At 38.8% G+C, this 19,674-nt stretch overlaps 2 protein-coding genes across 2 annotated transcripts in view; one reads left to right on the forward strand and one right to left on the reverse strand.

Annotated features, from left to right (window-relative positions):
• Nucleotides 1-5,247: 5,247 nt before the first annotated feature.
• Nucleotides 5,248-19,674, reverse strand: part of rtf2 (replication termination factor 2) — a 23,671-nt gene continuing 9,244 nt past the window's right edge. Inside the window, exons 6-9 of the mRNA XM_031301814.2 lie at nucleotides 11,385-11,495; nucleotides 11,097-11,151; nucleotides 6,939-7,010; nucleotides 5,248-6,415 (exon numbers count right to left, since the gene is read on the reverse strand). Coding sequence (XP_031157674.1) covers nucleotides 6,228-6,415; nucleotides 6,939-7,010; nucleotides 11,097-11,151; nucleotides 11,385-11,495 — 426 coding nt within the window. The 3' untranslated portion in view covers nucleotides 5,248-6,227. The remainder of the gene's footprint in view (nucleotides 6,416-6,938; nucleotides 7,011-11,096; nucleotides 11,152-11,384; nucleotides 11,496-19,674) is intronic.
• gcnt7 (glucosaminyl (N-acetyl) transferase family member 7) overlaps nucleotides 13,593-19,674 on the forward strand; it is a 7,530-nt gene continuing 1,448 nt past the window's right edge. The window contains exons 1-3 of the mRNA XM_036002233.1: nucleotides 13,593-14,510; nucleotides 17,010-17,265; nucleotides 17,415-18,156. Coding sequence (XP_035858126.1) covers nucleotides 17,059-17,265; nucleotides 17,415-18,156 — 949 coding nt within the window. The 5' untranslated portion in view covers nucleotides 13,593-14,510; nucleotides 17,010-17,058. The remainder of the gene's footprint in view (nucleotides 14,511-17,009; nucleotides 17,266-17,414; nucleotides 18,157-19,674) is intronic.

Raw genomic sequence — 19,674 nt, forward strand, 5'->3', positions numbered from 1 at the left:
TCAAAAGCCACTGAACTTTTTAAGGCCTAAAATGGCTCTTGTTATCTGATCTCCCAAATACTTTAGCTTAAACTAATGAACAGATCAAAGTGTCTTCCTATGTGGTTGAGAATGTAGCTTAGGCTACATATCTTGTTCTGAGAAAATAGCCTTACCTTTCTGATCTGCAGCCCGGACACCTGCCAAAGCCTCGTTAAACAATACGCTTTTATTAAATAATATAAAAAGAAATATGATGGAAACAACTTTGCATGTCTTTTATTATTTTTTTCAAGATATTTTAATTCCCATTTCCAATGTCTGTGAATCGTATGACTTAATTGCAAATGACCAGCTGTGTGAACTATTTTGTGTTTCTTGAAAAAAACACAATTGGACAATAGAGCTACATAAAACTAGGCTATAGGCCTATGATTTCCAACTTTATTTGAATTCCAAATATGTATGCTATGTATATGGTCTTTATGAATTTTGTATACATGTTACTGAAATTTAAAGATGCGTTCAATAACGGTAAATTCCATAGTTAGCCTATCTCTGTCTTTTTTTTTTTTTTTTTTTTTGTCCAAAACAATTCGCTCCTGCAGGGTTTGGCAAATATCTACTCACATTAGAAAATGGTTCTCAACGCTCCCAAAACCATGGGGCAAGATAAAGCCAATACTGTGCTTTGACAATATGCTACTGGAATATATAAAACAAACGAAATGGCTAAAGGGCTATTAGAAAATGCATCTGCCTTTGCTTCGAAGCAAAGACAAACCTTTGGTTACTAACAACAAATTAAAAAAAAATAAAAATGTGATATGAGCTTAATGTGGTTCTTATTATTGATGAATTATTTCTTTGTAAACCACCTATGCAATTATTTAAAGTGCGCCGAAAGATATTATAAATCAACAACCAACAGAACATTTCGTAGACTGCTGCTGGATGAAGACAAGAGGACGCAGTGTTTATTTAAATTTTTAGCCACAATGACTGGATTATTTATAGTGTAACTTACATTTAATGAGAAGCAGGCAGACTCCCCTTTGTATGTTTTTTTTTTACCCTGCGACAACAGTACAAAGGGTCTGTAAACTCCAAAGACGACTCTGCTGCCGCCTTGTGGCTGCAACCTCACATCACCACAGAGCTAACCTCAACCAACCTTTTTGTTCGAGAAGGATCAGTATTACTTTTAAGTAAAATATTCATATAGGCGTATCCAGTGGTGTACATTTACTCTTTTTCACATAACAATTGTGCAATTTGCATACAGTATTGGACCAGGATTGGATTTAAACTGAGATTTAAGGTGAGCAGAAACGTCAGCAGATCAATGTGAAAACAGCTTTCTAGTGTTAAACTCTGCACAAACATCATTCTGCACAGCAAAGGTTAAATATTCAAGTGAGGTTAAAAGGAGACAAAGGCTAAATTACTGAAGAAAAAGATGTGATTAGGCTACTTCCTGTACTATGGGGATATCTGATTGGAAGCTGCCGTTTTGATCTCCTGTATCATTAGAAGACATTAGTGGGCATCTGCACAAGACCATAACGTACAGTTGTGTTCAGAATAATAGCAGTGCGTTTAAAAAAGTGAATAATGCCCAAAATTACAAACTCAAACATTTACTGTATAAACTGAAAAAAATGTCTCAATGGTTTGCTTTACTTTGAATCACTGCACTAATATTTAGTTGCATAACCATTATTTCTGAGAACTGCTTCACATCTGTGTTGCATGGAGTCGACCAACTTCTGGCACCTGTGAACAGGTATTCCAGCCCAGGACGATTAAACTACATTCCACAATTCCTCTGCATTACTGGGTTTTGCCTCAGAAACAGCATATTTGATGTCACCCCACAAGTCTTCTATGGGATTAAGGTCTGGGGATTGGGCTGGCCACTCCATAACATCAATCTTGTTCATCTGGAACCAAGACTTTGCTCGCTTACTGGTGTGTTTTGGGTCGTTGTCTTGTTGAAAGACCCATTTCAAAGGCATTTCCTCTATAGCATAAGGCAACATGACCTCTTCAAGTATTTTGATATATTGAAACTGATCCATGATCCCTGGTATGCGATAAATAGGCCCAACACCACAGTATGAGAAACATCCCCATAACATGATTTTTGCACCACCATGCTTTACGGTCTTCACAGTGTACTGTGGCTTGAATTCAGTGCATGGGGGTCGTCGGACAAACTGTCTGCGGCCCCTAGACCCAAAAAGAACAATTTTGCTCACATCAGTCCACAGAATGTTGACCCATTTCTCCTTTGGCCAGTCACTGTGTCCTTTGGCAAATTTCAACCTATTCAGTACATGTCTTTTTTTCAGCAATGGGACTTTGCGGGGGCTTCTAGTTGATAGCTTTGCTTCACATAGCCTTCTTCTGATCGTAACAGTACTCACAGGTAACTTTAAGTCTTTGATTTTCCTGGAGCTGATCATTGGTTGAGCCTTTGCCATTTTGACTATTCTTCGATCCATTCGAATGGTGGTTGACCGCTTTTTCCCCACGTCGTTCAGGCTTTGGATGCCATTTCAAGGCATTTGAAATCATTTTGACTGAGCAGCCTATAATTTTCTGCACTTCTCTATATGTTTTCCCCTCTCCAATCAACATTTTAATCAAAGTCCGCTGTTCCTCAGAGCAATGTCTGGAACGACCCATTTTGCTGAGTATTTCAGTGTGAAATGCACTATAACCAGCATGCACATTTGCTTTCTTCCTTCCTTAAATATGGGCCATAATTGATACCTGTTTCTTCACAGAATCAATCACCTCACTAATTGAACACAACACTGCTATTATTTTGAACATGCCCCTTTCAATTATAGATTCAATTACACAGAATGAGCAGCATGCATGTCATGACTGTTGGGTCTGTTGGTTTTCTATGTCTCTACAACACTTACTAGTAAATTATTTGCCATGTAGAAATATCACTTCTACCAAAAAATTGATTTATGAGGCTAGTGATGTTGGACTGCTATTATTTTGAACACAACTGTATGTGTGGTAGCAACCAAGCAACAGGACAAAGTCTGTTTTAGTAATATTTATGGAGCTAGAAGGTGCCAGCTGGGTGCCCTAATCAACACTCTGAAGTCTAAACCGCATAACAGATTTCGTTTTTACACCTCTTACATATAAACAAATGTTAACTGCTGTACTTAATAATAGCTTTTTATAGACTGTTCTTAATGTTAATTTTCCCTTGAACGGAGTTGCTGCTGATGCTGTCATCACAGGTAATTATTGCTTTCCCTTGCATTTAGAGTTGTGTAACCCAGCTTTATATTACAGGCACAACACACAATAAAGGCAACTTGTTGTGCATTTTACTTGTACTACAGGCTGCACAAATACAAGACCCCATAGGTCGTTTGTACAAGCAGCTATTGCGACTCATATTTATGTTTATTGTTAGGTGGCGCCCTCTACTGGCTGTTATAATTATGACGGGAGCAAAGCAGGAAGTCATGTAACGTGGTATTAAAGGGGTGATTGAATGATTATATAGGGTATTTTACACTGTTCCTTAAGGTCTCCTAATAGGGTATGTAACATTGGTTGGGCTGAAAATTGCCCGAATGCTATTTTATTAGGCCCTCAACTACCCTGCGAATATGGCTCTATTTGGAACAAGAGCTTTTCTTCCAAATATGGTATGCTCATGAATATTTAGATGAGCTGCGCGCTGATTGGTTTGAGCGAACCCCATAGAAACACATTGGCGACAAGACAGCAGATCTCATATTTCAGACACTGCAAAGTTATACATTGTTTGTCGGGCTATTTTGTTATTAAATTCACTTCTGAGACTTTTTTAAGCGAGAAATCAACTATATAAGGCTCAAATATGGGCCGTTTTACGAAAATTGATGGCTAATTGCAAATTTGGTAAGACGTGTCGGACTTTAGCTAGAAGCTCCACACAGTCTGATGAGAAAGCGGCAACCTCCATACCCAGTGAAAGTCACCGTTTCCCTGGATACTGGACTACTGGAATACTTGGAGCTCCGTGGAGCTCCACGGAGCTGGCTGGCCGGCATAACTAGAGTAGCTATATTTACAATTTGAATTTCGTCACGCCACTTATATAACATCTACCCCAAGGTCTTATAAAGCTAACAATGGTGCCCAATTTCAATTTAATGCATTTTTGTGAACATTAGGGGTTTCGTTAGCTGCAACTGTCCCTTCAATATTTTCAATATAATTCGAGCATATTTACAGTTTGAATTTCGTCACACCACTTATATAACATCTACCCCAAGGTCTTATAAAGCTAACAATGGTGTCCGATTTCAATTTAATTAATTTTTTGTAGCTCCATCTACCTCACAGCAGACCGGGGTCTGTGAAGGAAGGCAGGCTGGCCGGCGGCGAGGCAGCAACCCAGGCAGCACTGGCCGCTGAACTCCGACACAGTCGGACAAAATTTGCAATTAGACATCAATTTTCGTAAAACGGCCCATATTTGACCTCTACACAGTTGATTTCTCGCATAAAAAAAGTGTCAGAAGTGAATTTAGTGGTAAAATAGCAGATTAACAATGTATACAATTTCTGAGATCTACACGACCTATTCAGAAGACTACCTGATCTCAGATCAGTGGTGTAACCTATGTAAATGTTTGGGCGTGACAAAGATCGAGACAAGAGCCAAATGAGAAGGAGCTGCCGAGTTGACGTCAACTAGGCGACTCGTTGAGATTTGCCCGTTTTCAGAGGCAGTTTCAAATTGTGAGATTTGCAGAGGAAAGAGGTGTCAATGGGATTTTGAGGTTCTATGTATGTCCTAGTTACCCACTAAACTGTCATTATTCAACTATGACAAGGGAAAATCGGTTTTGCATTCAATCACCCCTTTAACAAATTCAGGATTTCCACGCACGGGACCGGTGGTTGTGTCATGTGCGTTATTATGTCATGTATGGAAGTACTGATTTTAACATTTTAACCTAACCTAACCCCTGAACGTAAGTAGTTTTGTTGCCTACACCTAACCAAACTGTGACTGTTTCACAACGTTAACGATGTGTTTAAAAAAGCTAACGTTACGTCTAGGTAAGAGGACGGAAAACGCTTCTGTGGGTCAGATTTTCTGCCACCATTATGGGTGCTAATTTATGAAATGCTCTAAAGGGTCGTATAAAAAAGGTATGAACAAACGTGGTCATGGTCACAGTATGAAACATGGTCATCTGGAGGACTTGGAAAAAAATTCAACGTAAAACGTAACAGGATTGAATAGAAATTTATTTGGGCTTTTGCTTGTTATATGCGAAAAAAGAAAAAGAAATTACTTGAATTGCAAATATGAAGGACGTATTTTTTTTTCAATTTTACTACATTAGGCTACACACAGTTGGAAGCACTTTGGAAAATATTGAAGCTTGTGATGCTCAGAAATGAGGAAGATCACTGAGCTAAAAGTATGTTTCCTCCTGTCCTGTTACACTACAGCTACTTATGTTTGTCTTATGCTTTGTGCGCTTTTGTTGATTTATGAGTTTTAGAAGCTTCAATAAATAAGCAAGATGCTTTAAACTGTCTTTCTGTTGTTAACCATCATTTTTAAACCCACTTTTCAAGACAAAAAAAATAACCCATGAAATTATTACAAATCACTTGAATGTCCTCTGCTAAACACGTTAAATGCATTATACAATAAAGAAATGTGGGCCAAGCTCATACTGTGGTCAGTAATTAAAAATAATTACTGACCACAGTAGATGTAAAGATGTAGATCTTTTGCAGTTTTTTGTGTGAGTGAAATCAACCCTATATTTGGTCTGACACTACTTTTCCAACCATGCAGAGATCACTTTGAAAAGCTACACTGTGTCCACTAGGAGACAGCAGAGTGACAGAGATAATAAAGTCACCCGAGCATCAATTCTCAGAGCACCTGTGACTGAGAACACAGAAATGCTAGGGAATACATGTGGGAGGAAGGTTACAAAACAAAGTCTGAACAGCTTGGGGAGCCATTAACAAAATGTTCACAACATGTAAACACTGAGCTACAGGGGCCTGAAGAGACGTATTGGGAGTCCACTCATTGGTGACATAATTAAAGGTCATGTAGGCAATGTGTGTGTGTCTGTGTGGGTCTATATGCGTGTTGGAGCTGGGTATGTAGAACTAGGTTTTATCAGTAATGGGTCACAATTTCTGGAGCAATCTAAAAATGTGATATTTGCTCTGAGTGACAGTTACTAGAAGTGATACGGGGTGTGGGTGACCCAGTTGGATGTCTGATCTTTAGTGCGCTTGGCAGAGCTGTGGCTGGTGAACAGGGATTTGAAGACCTCCGACTTCTCTGTCATTTCCTGGACGGACCTTTTGGTGGCGGAGGAAGTTGAAGACTTGGTGCCTTTAGAGGAGCTGGAGGATCCGGCCACAGCTAGGTAGTAAAATGGCAAATGACAAAACAGCAGGATAAAGAAAAACAAGGCAAAGAATAAAAAAAACTTCTAATATTGTTCTATAATTCTATATTCATTTGTTCTATAATAAACAGATTATATAGTATAGCATTTATTCACTGAAATCATCATGATGTGTTAAGAACAACAGGCAAGCTTGGCACTTGAGCAATTCGTTTTAAAGAAATATCATTGTTTGCCTACATTTTGTGTTAAATATGACATCTAGCCAAAGCTTTTTTAAATGTTCATTTGTGTTTAAGGTTCTCATTGAAGACATTACCTAATTGCCTAATTATATGAGCTGGTTATCCTTTTTTAATTATCTGGCAACAATTTAGACAGAAAACCTCTTAATCTTAAACAGTTCACATTCAGAATGGTTGCTATGCTGTATTCCTCACAGTGATTCTGGCAGACATATGCTTAGCATTGTCATTTTCCGAATTTAGAGAGGTTACGTTTTGTTTGTCTGTATTTATAAAAGAGAAATTGTGCTACCTGACTGGCTGCTTTCACCACCATTTTGTAGTGAGATCTCGGTTACATCCACTTGTGGAGCTTGTGTGTCATCTGTGGGAAGAAACAAGAGTCAGTTTGATTAAGACAGAGAACATCATTCAATGTTTTGTTCAATTATAACCGAGTTATGGTTTCAGAAAATGTACATAAATTTATATAAATAATATATCATAAACAAAAACTGAATTACAAAAGGTTGCGTAAAAGGTTTCTCATTTGAGTTTAAATCATTGATTCATACGCTTGATTTGCCCCTGGAGTAGCATGTATATGGTAAATAAAAGATCCCTGGGGGATCCCACAAGAGAGTAGCATAAGTGGAGGAGGCCTCTCCAAGCATGACAGAGAAGGACCCGTTTGAAAGATAGAAGATGAACCAGTTTAGAGTTATATCACTGATACCAACAAAGTGTTTCAGTAGCTTGATTAAGACACCGTGGTCCACTGTGTCAAAGGCTGAGCAGAGGTCAAGGACAATTAAAATGGAGTACAGGCCTGTTTAGATGGAAAGCAGTAAGTCATTGGAGACCTTGAAAAGAGCTGTCTCAGTGCTGTGTTGAGAGCAAAAACCAAGTGTAGAGACATTTTCTAAAATCATGGTGACACCAGTGCTTTATAGCGCCTGAAACAAAGAGCACCTCTACTAACATCATAAAAATATAGATACACTTTTATGAAATGAAACAAGAACCTTCAGGGAAAAAGAGCAGATGAGATGATGATTTTAAAAATCAAATCCCTAATGTGACAATTAGACTCATCTTCTCGCTTATTAGTCAGCTGCAAATATGGCTTGACCCCAAAAAAATTTTAACAAAATATTTCTCAGTGGTTTACAGTAGTATCAGATGTACTTAAAAACATACTAAAAGTTTACCAAAGTTTGACTCCAAGAAAGGCCCCATTTTCAAAATGGCGGCCGTCAGGTCCTTAAAATGACCATTAGTCCTTTGTATTCCTCCTAGACCAGGAATACTGGTTCCTGATACATGTTTTGGCCATCTAATATTCTAATTAGCATATTTGCAATTTACAATTTTATATGAAAGCAATTGGTTACAAACATTTTTATGTGAAAAATAAGGGTGAATACAATTACATACAATTTAATAATACAATTTCCCTTAAGTAATTGCATATTTCTCCTCCTCCTCATATCGTTTGAATAAATTCATTAGAACTGTGTGGTACTGTAAAATTAAGCCTGGTTCACAAGGCAGGATAATTAGGCCGATTTTAGCCCCGATTCACCCCTTCCGACAATCTTAAGGATGCTCCGATTATCGTAAAATAATCTGATCAGATATTCTTGCCGTGTGTGGTGTGTTAAGACTGCTCTCGTCTGCTCGGAAGGACGTCGGGACCGCTCCGATCTCAAATCGGGGATATCCAACATGTTGGATTGTTTTGACCCGATTTCTCCTCGTGTGTGGTGTCCCCCGGGGACAAACGAGCACGCAGCCTGTGGACTGTGGCGTGTAGCCAATCAGAAAGCGAGGTGACGAGGCGGCGAGGAAAGCACCGGGAAACAAAATCAAAACAGCCGGCGGCATGGCGCACCAGAAAGTCCAGTGGACGTCGGAGATAAGTATAGCAAGTATAGTCCATGCTCGCGTTGTCTCCACTTCTTTGACCATCGCCTTTTCTTTTGATAACGTTTTTTTTCGGTTAAAAACAAACTACAAACTATCGCCACTGCATCCTCTTCGTCCGCCATGATTGTTTACTCTGAAGTCACGTTTGATCTCGAGGGATTTTGCGGGATTTCCCGTCTGACCTGGGAATGCTCGGGAGTCAAATCGGTTCTTGTGTGATGTGTTGATTTTGCCGTGTGCTGCGCACCACACACTGTACGACCAAAACTGTTAGACCCGTGATTTTTTATCGCCGTGTGTGGGGTCTCTCAGGATTGGAAAATCGGCCGACAATTTTAAAATCGTCCCGTGTGAACCAGGCTTAAGTCAAAACAGGGATTCCACGTGAAGGCTCAGTACCGCTAACCCCTTTTATTTTTTGTGTTTTATTTTTTTTACAGATTTTTAAATATTTTTTATAATGTGATGTAATTTTGTTTTTTTTGCCTTTTGTTTTTTATACTTTAATACTTTTAATACATATCTTTTTCTATTTTCTTCAGTTGTTTCCTCTTATTCTGGTTTATTTTTTATACTTTTTTGCACTGTGACCTTCCCATTAGTCGTCACACTCTTCCTCCCATAGAGGTTGATTATAGTGATTCTCACAGTTCCCAACTTGACATGGTCCACAAGCAGGCATGCATGGTAGTCCATATTAGAGCTGTACTCGGCAGTGATTAGAGTGCATGTCGGAGAATAGCGCAGACACGCGCTTCACACCGCGAGAGGGCACACGCACCACTCGGCAGAAAGGGGAGAGAAAGAAAAAAGAGACTGCGCCGCACGTGCACAGCTCTTTTGTCTTTCGTCAAGAATGAGTCATTTATACATTCTCCTGGAGCGCAAGCCCGAGCCTGGCCCGAGCCCGTGTAAAATGATAGAAATTAAGACCGAACCCGACGGGTAGAGATCTTCAACTCTAGTCCATATGCCCTGCAACTGTTGTTGTGTTTGGCAGGCAGTTGTGCAATTACAGTGGATCATCTGCAGGAGGCTTTCTGAGGCAGCAGTCTTACTGGTCATAACTGGCAGGAACCGGTTGTCCACCAGTTTCCAGCCCCAATCCACTGTGTTCATGTCACCTTCCTTTCCAATCCACACTATGATCTGGAAGTAAACTCTTTGGCAGTGGTATTTGGTTAAGGACTCAATTGGAGGCAGACGTTATGGGGTAACAAATTTCTTGCTAAAAAGGTTGTAGCGCAAAGAGGCAAGTGAACTAGACACACACACACACAAGTCACTACCCAGGACTTGTTTCATCTAACTGATGTTGTACACTTCAGTAGCTTAGTAGCTTTGAACGAAAATAGAGGCCTCTATTGTTCGTCCCAGCATAGTAGAGGAGAAGAATGAGTAAGTCTGTATCCTCCCCTATCAAGGTTTTGGGCTGATGTTCTGAGGCTTTGACTGCAGCTTTGACAATGTCCACGTCTGCATCACCTGATGCGGTCATAAGATTGATAAGTCCTTGTTTGTTGCAAGATCTGGAAAGGAAATCATCCTTTCTTCCCAGAAACTCAGTCTCTGCATTGAAGTTAACGATGGGGCTATATTGTTTTACCATAATGGCGTATGGTAAAGTCTGCATATGACGGTGCAATGGCACCGTAACTGTCACCCTTTTCCCATGCCAAGCGGTGAACCAGGAAGCATAATGCTCAGTTGGTGGGATGGAATCCAGGACAGTTTTGTTAGATTTCTTGCTTTAGAACTCAGTGATTGTCTGCTCTAGTTGGGGCTTGTTGGCTTTACAGAAGATTTCCTTCATAGCTCATTACATCTTCCAGTGAAAATTGTCCAGTTTTCGACATGATGTTGGGGCTTGTTGGCTTTACAGAAGATTTCCTTGCCTACGAACAGGGCTGCAGGAAATGAGCAGAGCTCATTACCTCTTCCAGTGAAAACTATCCTGGATGGAATCGAGGATGTTTTGTTAGATTTCTTGCTTGAGAACTCAGTGACTGCCTGTGCTAGTTGTGGCTTGTTGGCTTTACAGAGGATTTTTTAAGGGCGTCCTGCCAATCTTGGACACCATCTTGAAAATTACACCTTTCTAGTGGTCAAACTTTGGTAAACTTTTAGTATGTTATTAAGGACACCTAATACTACAAAAACCAGCTGAGAAACCTTTTGTTAGAATTTTTTTAGGGTTATGTGTTTTTTTTTTCCATATATGCAGCCGCCTATATGGGAAGTTATATACATCATCCACGTCTCACAGCAAAGTCTAAAGATAGCTGCAATATCTACAGACTCAAGTAGTTAAAAGTTTTCAGAAGTTTCAGTTTTATAGTAGATGATGGTGTCACATTCTGCTGTTATTCTAACACTAAGATCGCATGAGAGTTAAATGTTTGAATAACCCAGCTAACTCCTCTACAGCACATTCAAAACATTATCCAAATGAAGAAGTAAGGGTTTTGTTGGCTGCTTGGTTTTGTTTAACAAATGCATCTTAACAATGATGTATGATGCCTCAACCAGGCTTTACACAAACCTTTTGATTCTGATGGTGTGGACACAGCTTCAGCTGCTTTGCTCTTCTTTGATTTCTAAAAAAGGAAGGGAAACGTATTGATTACAAAACTTTCAAAATGTATGTTGTACTTGAAAATGTTTTCCAAAACGAAGTATTTATAACTGGATGTTTCAGTTTACAAAAATAACACATTTTGTTCACTCTCAAGAAGCCAATTACATATTTTACAGTTTATTTAACCCTGACAACCCACTCCATCACGTCATCATCGTAGATTAGCTGTAATTTGTTTAAATTAAAACTCACCTTAGTTTTGGCTTTGGTCCGCCTCTCTTCCATCTTCTCCCTCAGCTTCTCAACCTCCTCCTTAGTGCCATTGAGCACAACGACATCCTCATTTTTAAAGGCGTCCCCACACTAAAACACAAACATGACATCCCAGGTAAGAGATACTGACTGACACAGTAGAAGAAAAAACCTTCCAACCAATGTTAAGGCAGTTCATACTCATATATACTTAAATCTTGATGGAAATTTAAAATGAAAGTTTGTTTTATGTGTTAAGAGTTGTCTGAAGTAATGCAACAATGGAACAAAGCAGCAATTTGACCCTTTTACACGTTTATGCATGTATCTGTTATATAATGATATACACTGATATTAGATAATATCATATGATGTTGATTTTAACAGTATTGCCCTGCACAGAGTTGTTTATACATTTTAGTGTTGAATAATCAAGTTAACCACACCAGACCACATTAATATCTCAATACTTTGTTGTCTAGTGGGTGAAATCATGTTCCGATCCTGGCTATTGCTATGTTTGGGATGGGGCAATGCAAAACTAAGCTTATTGCCTAATACTGTCTAATAATGTTGTTTGAGTAGTCCTGTGGTAAAAATAAAAAATAAGCTACTAGAAAGATATGTAATGTGTTGACAAGATTTTCCCTGTCCCCTACCTTGACATTCATTTCAGAAAAATATATTTGGTTTCTAGTTTAAAGATGTATTCCTCAGAAAAGGTTAACCCAATTCCTGAAAGGCATCATCTGGATACATCTACACAACATTCAAATGTGTAAGCCTCTTTAAAAACCCATAAGCTCATAACATGAATGGATAGGTGAAAAAGCCACAAACCAAGCTTCAACAAGGTTCAGGTGCACAACAGATAAAAACGATTTAGTCCTACTTTGACATGCAAAGCAATGTTTTGTTTATCCAGCCTGATGAAAATCTTAAAAATTGTGACAGGAATACGTAAACTGAAATGGCAAAGAATAGTAATATAAGTCAAACTATTTACATACGCAACATTGTGCTGAACACCTTTATGAGCACAATTATGAAAATGTTTTCATGTGTTTTGCATGCAGGCCACATTTGGTTTACTCTGAAAGGAAAAGGAAACTCAAAACACAGCACAGCAAATGGAAAAGGCTGGATTCAGTCAGTCAGACACACAGCGATTAATGGCATATAGGGATGCACTAATTCTAACTTTATACTGGCCAAACATCCACCAGTGAGGTTCACAATGTCTTCCATTCTGAAAAAGGTAATTAATACTATCAGCTCCACACAACTCTCTGTATTTCTCAGTATGGCTATGTTCACAAGATTGTGTCGTCCGGTGACTTTCCCACGCAGAAAATCGAGTGAAGATAATTATCTCTTCTGAAGAGTCCATCATGTCTTTTTAATCCTCTGTGTTCTCCTTAGCTACTAGCAACTGCGTGGAGGAGGGGTGGGGGCGCGTGCGCAATCATGTGGATACGCCGACAGTGTTGTTGTCATTACTTAGAATTCCTCATGGGGGTGACAGAAACTACTCACTATAGCTTTAAACAGAAACAGATAATGGTACGACTTGGCAACTACAGACTAAGTTTTTACTTTAAAACTGGCATATTTGGTCTGATGCTGTCTCTAATGGCTAGAACCATATCTAGTTATTGTATTAACTTATTATTGTATACTACGGTTTTGTTTGATTTTATGTCTTGATACATTGCTGCTTTTTTTTTTACTGGTCCTGTACAGTATCCTTGAGTGCTTTGAAATGCACCTATAAATAAACATAATCATCATTATTAATATATATAATTAATATTATTAATTTATAGTCTGTTTATAATGTATGTAATATATAGTTTGTTGCAGACCTAACCTGAATTGTGGTGGTTAATTAATCACTTTTCATGAGTTTCCCCTATGCATGTTAATTCAGCACTGAGATGGTAGATTTATCACTGTATAGTAAATTGTTAACAAAAATGGATGATAGCTGAGGGTCAAGGCACTACTGGGAAACACACGTTCTGAAAAACCAATCATTAAACATTGTTGCATTTCTCCTGGACAGGTTAACCCAAGAGTGGATTGCAAAACTCTTTAGTTCATAAATTTGTGTATTACACAAAAAATACTAACATGTAGCAAGATTGCCACATAAAGGGAAAACACACCCATATACAAGCACAAATATTAAACCCCTGAGTAACTAGCAGGGGATCTATTGTGTTGCCATAATGCAGGCTCAGTGGGTGTGAACTCCGGCCATGTGCTCTGTTCAATACAAGAGGGATAATCTCAGAAGCTGACCAAGCAGCAAACAAACTCTGTGGGTGCTGCTCTGAAGTCAGTCCCTCTGCTGTTGCTATTACCACAAATGACACAGGCAATCGGTGAGCTGAGAACCGTATCCTTACGTCAGTGACAAATCAACCAGCAACTTGCGTCAGCACTAAACCATCTACTTGACAGGCAACAAGAACGTGAAAAAGACAGCGCTCAGTGGAGAGACACTGTGGATAATTTAATATGCGTACCTCTATCTAGGCAAATGTACTGGAATTAAACCCATTTGAGAGAAAAACGAAGAAAGAAACCTGAGGTAAAGGGGTTTGAGGAGAAAAAAAAATGGAAAGCAAGGAGACGAAAAGATGCAACACACCAGTGAATAGGAAACTGTATGGGGGAGGAGAGCGTAAAAACCTCAGGGAGATGGGTGTGTGAGGTGCGAGAGTGTGTCAGTTGTGTGGGTGAGTGTTACTACTGGTAACCAGGCAGGAAAGGACGTTGTCTCATGAGAACGTGACGAGAGAACAAAAAAGAGAAGGAACCACATATGAAAAGCATTCTGTCTCACTGTGACAGATTCTCAAGCTCTGAGAGTAGTCTCCTCCTACAACACAATCTTGTGAAACCTGTGACAAAAACTACTACCACCACTATTACTTCCGATGCTGTTGTTCCTGCTGTTGCTGACGATGGCGGCAATGAAAAGGACTTGTGTTCTCCGCCGGACTCTAGACGGATTGCAGTAACAAGCTCGGAGTAGCTGTTTTGATAATGATCTGAACAGCAGCTGATGTCTAATGTTTTACTTCTTCACCGAGGACTACAGACTGAACTGCCTCAAAGGTAAATGGTTCACCTTGTCCTGTCTTTGGCATACTGTCCTTACATGCTGTATGTGTGTGTATGTGTGTGTGTGTGTGTGTGTGTTTCGACGTGTTGCATTGATATAAGCTTAAGATGTTTGATATAGACAGCAAAGATAAGATAAAGATAGAATCCCGAAATGAATGTTAGAAATGTGAAATGGTCATTATCTACTGTAAAACAACAGGATTTTGACTGAGCAAAAAAATACCTCTAAGTACAAACATCGAGTGCAATCAAGCAAAAAGCTATTCAACAGAAGATTTGAAGCGTACATTTTCCATGGCAGCCCCTCTATGGATATCTGTATCTATGGTGCTGTTCCCAAGAACAGCAGAGCGTTAAAGGTTCAGTCAGGGTTTTCCGCTAGTGCAGTGGATCCAAGGGGTCGTGAGATAATTTCCTGGGTCACCAGATAGTTGTGGAGAATAAATTCACATATTTTAGACTGGGGAATGGTTTTTACTTTATCATCTGTACCAGTCATATAATTTAAGATTGCTGTTACATGTTGATAAAAGAACACAGAAATAACATGAAAGAAAGCGCTTAGGCTGGGATACAAATTTTGATTTTCTTTTCTGAATGATAGTCGACCCTCATTAACTGACCGCAACCGAGTCCCTGTTCACCCGTCCGGAGGGATTTACATTAAGAAAATTGTCAAGCATGGGCCGTTGTGACATATAATAATTTATAATAATAGTAATTATTTCTCCTTCCAAATCGGTAGGCTCTTTATGCCAGCGATTGTCAACTGGCAGTCCGCGGGCCACATCCGGCTTGCCAAAGCTTTCAGTCCGGCCTGCAGAATAATAATCAATTCAGAAAATGTAAAGAGGAAAAAATGTGTTCTTGTATTAAGCATTTCGAGCATTCACAGCAGGTAACATTCCACATGGAGATTTGCATCTCTATTCACACTCCAATGTAGTACTGCAGATCTACGTCACACTGGATAACACCCAGGTAAACCAGACAAAATGCCATGCAGCTTCAAGCACAATTCATGTATTTTAAGACATCAAAAATCCATGTGGCTACTTAATATGCACGTGAATGACGTTATCGTCATGTTCCTGTTCTTCCTTCTCGATGATGATGACATTTGTATTTTTTTGCAACAGCGATCGTTTCATTGCAAATGAGGCATACAGGTTTAGCGTTACTAAAAGTTGGCAAAACAAATTTATCAGTCCATTCTTCTTTAAAGCTGCGGTTTTCCATGTCAACTTTTGGCTTCAGGCTCTTTGACAGTGACATTTTTACCTGACAACAGGCCTTTCTTCCTGCAAGCGTTTTCCACCAATCAGGACACTGCATACTACAATAATGTTTCCGTAATCACAGATTTTAACCATCACTCCTCAGTAAACTGCCTCCTACTCTGAGATCATTTTCTAGTTAAGTAGCCTAGTTATCATTATGGATGTTTTTTAGGATTCTGTAGTTATGTAAATAAATATCACATTAATTTAGTAAGAAAGTGAAAATATCTCAAACAAGGATAGGCGTATTAGGGTTAAATACATTTTATTTTCTTTATTTGAAAGTCTGGCCCACGGAGTGTCTGCTTAGAAAAATTCTGGCCCTTGGAACAATGTATTGGGAGAGGTTCAGAGATTCCTTATACATATTGTGTTTTATATGACAAACAGACTGCAGGGTATCACACTATTACCAGGGTACTGCCTTTCTCTCAATTATTGTCAGTCAGTCTGAAACATATCCTCATGTCACAAGAATGTTGTTTGTTGACTTACTGTATCTGCTATCTGTTGTACCTTGCACATGTCACTCCTAAACAACATTTTTTTGTCAATTATTTTTCACTGAATGAGAATTAATATAAATTGTTTAAATCTATGAAATAACCAAATATAGCTGTTCTCAATTACCCACACTTTTTATCTCAATATATTTTTCTTTTGTTTGCAAAATGTATTAGCTAATTTCAAGAGAAAGCAAACTATAATCAGAAATGATCTGTTATTTTTACGTGATAACTGTCAAAAGTAGTAGAGTAATACATTTTCTATTGATCAACTAGTTGATTAATCAACTAATCAATCATTTCAGTACTAGTTTTAATTAATGTTGCCAGCAGTAATAAAAGTATTCATATCAAAAACTTCAAAGCATTCAAATATTTAAAAAGGTTTATTTAAGTACTGTAAATGTAACACTCTGCATGATTATTAAATTATTACATGACTAATCAGTTAAAATCCTATATACACACTTTAGGAATGATATTTTGAAATGTTTTAAGAAAGTTGAACCAAAGAAAATGTGTTGCCAGTTATACGTCAGTCAATAAAAGTTATTATTAGACTAAATTAGGTGCACTAAACTATATTTCTTGATCTAAATACTGGCTTTATCAATTAGCGTTAACCTACATATTTAACCCTATTTAATATCCCTCATGGGTCCAAGACCCTACTGCAAATACCAATCAGGATGTCTTTATTGCAGGAGTTTTATCTGTGGCGGTGCTGTTTGGATACGGTGAAGGAGGATTATTATGAGCCAGCTTGAGGGGACAAAATGCAGCTTCCTGTTGTGCCTGGGGATGAGTATTATTATCTGTTCAGTCATTTACATGAGGACCAGGATGCCAACTGAGCCTAAGCTGCCAGAACCTCCAATTTGCAGGCCCTTCTCCACTGAATGTAAAGCTCTGGTGCCCGGCATGGAGGAAGGAGTGGAGTGGCACCGCCGTGACTGCCAGGTATGTTTTACTGCATTCCTAAAATCTAAGTTAAACTGAAGAAGTATAACGGCAAATGTGGGTAAAGATTCTAGTTAAAAAAATGTTACAAGGGTAACTATGTTTTGATGACAGGCCTAGTGTTAATATATATTTTTTTATGTCTATAGGTGGAAAGTTATATTCTGAATAGTGGCATGCAGTGTTCAAATTTGACCAGTGACCTGCACTTCATCACAAGACCTCTAAGTCGTGAGGAGGAGGACTACCCTTTAGCATTCATTGTAACTATTCACAAGGAGCTGGAGCTATTTGTGCGCCTCTTGCGGGCTATTTACATGCCACAAAATGTCTACTGCATTCATGTGGATAATAAAGCTACGCTGGAGTACCAGGCGGCGGTAATGAAGCTAGTCGGCTGCTTTAAAAATACCTTCCTCTCCAGCCGCAGCGAGACAGTGACGTACGCTGGGTTTTCCCGCCTGCAAGCAGATTTTAACTGCATGAAGGATCTAGCAAAGTCAAAGATAGGCTGGAGGAAGGTGGTGAATCTGTGCGGACAGGATTTCCCTGTCCAGAGCAACCTGGAACTGGTGCGGTACATGCAGAGCAAAGAGTGGAGGGACAGAAACATGACGCCCGGGGTCAAGCAGCCGGAGTCTATGAGGCACAGAACACAGCTTCAGCACAGGGAGATAATGGGCTCACATGTAACCCAGAAAGGGTTGGGACTTAGGAAAGGTCCTCCTCCACATAACTTGAAAATTTATTTTGGAACAGCCTACTATGCTCTCACAAGAGCTTTTGTAGACTTTGTTCTGAAAAGCCCAATAGCCCAGGACCTCTTGGAGTGGTCCAAAGACACGTTCAGTCCAGATGAGCACTACTGGGTGACACTCAACCACATCAAAGGTAAACTGCCTTTTTCAAATGGGTACACGTAGTGGGAAGTTCAGCATCACAAATCCTAGAATGGAACTATTACTTATTAACTAGTATGATTATGATGTTTGAACAAAAGGAAACACGAGATACAGAAACACAATCAATGCAACAAGGTCAAACAGCATATTTAATCCTTAAACGTTTTACACTGGCTCATTGACGGTGCTTTTATGGCAGGATTTCAAGTGAAGTTAAGTTAATGAGCTGTGTGATCTGAAGCAATGAATCGCAAGAAGATCTGCGTTAAATTCCTTTTTTGAGGGGCAAAATGGAATTTTGGTACGTGTATGACAACATTTTCAGTTGAAGTCAAAGGTGGGAAAAGTTACTGGTAGCAATATTTGGCAAAATACTTTTGCCAAATGTAAATCTAATACTTGAAGATGTTGGAAAATGATAAACATGTTGTTTGCAACCAATGTAATATGAAAATGTTTTCACTGAATACTACCAACTTGAAAAAATGGCCCGATTGTTTGCTTGCAGTAACGGAGTTCCTTTATTTTTATCCCACACATACAGCACAAAGGAAAACTACTGCATATGAACTCATTAAACATAGTATATTGTTTAAAATGATGATAATTTTACCATTAACAGTTAATACTCATGATTAATATCTATATTGATCATCAACAATATTGTATCAGAGGGTCCCTTCCCATTCCCTACATTTACGCACTCGTAGTTGGTCTCATTTCTCACTCTTAAATAATGCAGGAGTCAAGTCTCAGGACGTCAAATGTATGGTAAACTGAAATGCCGATTTTCCTTCTACACTAAAAGACAAGCATGTTAGTTATTAGGAAATATTGCCACTGGTCTTGTCCAAGGAACAGACTGAAGAAATGAAATTAGTCCCCATGTGTTCCTAAAGAGGGTGGTTGAAATGCAATGGGCTTATTTTCACTAAGGGAAATTAATAAAGTGCAACAAACTGTATTCTTTTAACAACATATATGTCCCAAGGTGTCAATAAGGCAGTTTATCTTGGGAAAGAGAGCCATAAGGTGGAAGAGAGAGAGAGAAGCCAATTCTTAATGTCTATCCTATGGCTTTTGAACTGAACCATTAGACTTTAACATATATGAATATATTGATAATTTTTTCGAGACGTTAGCAATCTTTACAATTTCTCCATTACTTAGGATTACCAGTGTGCGAATAAGGCAAAGATAGAGATTCTTCAGGAAATTGTTTTGTTTTGTCTTGTTTTTATGATCATCATAGGGCTGTATTTATATTTGGAAAATTATGGATTACTAGAAAGCATTGCTTCATTTAATCCATATAACTATATAGAGTCCACTGTGTTTCGCAAAGATGATTATAATTATCACACAACAGCTTACGGGCTGAGTACAGTTGCCGTGACGAAGACGGCACGGATTGCAAAATGGAGGAAGAGAGAGAAAATAGTGAGGGGCGAAGAGACATGCCAGAGTAAATGATTAAAGGGGCCCAAAGTTTGGGATCATTTCAAGC

The sequence above is a fragment of the Sander lucioperca genome, chromosome 6 (genome assembly GCF_008315115.2).
Source record: "Sander lucioperca isolate FBNREF2018 chromosome 6, SLUC_FBN_1.2, whole genome shotgun sequence".
Lineage (NCBI taxonomy): Eukaryota > Metazoa > Chordata > Actinopteri > Perciformes > Percidae > Sander > Sander lucioperca.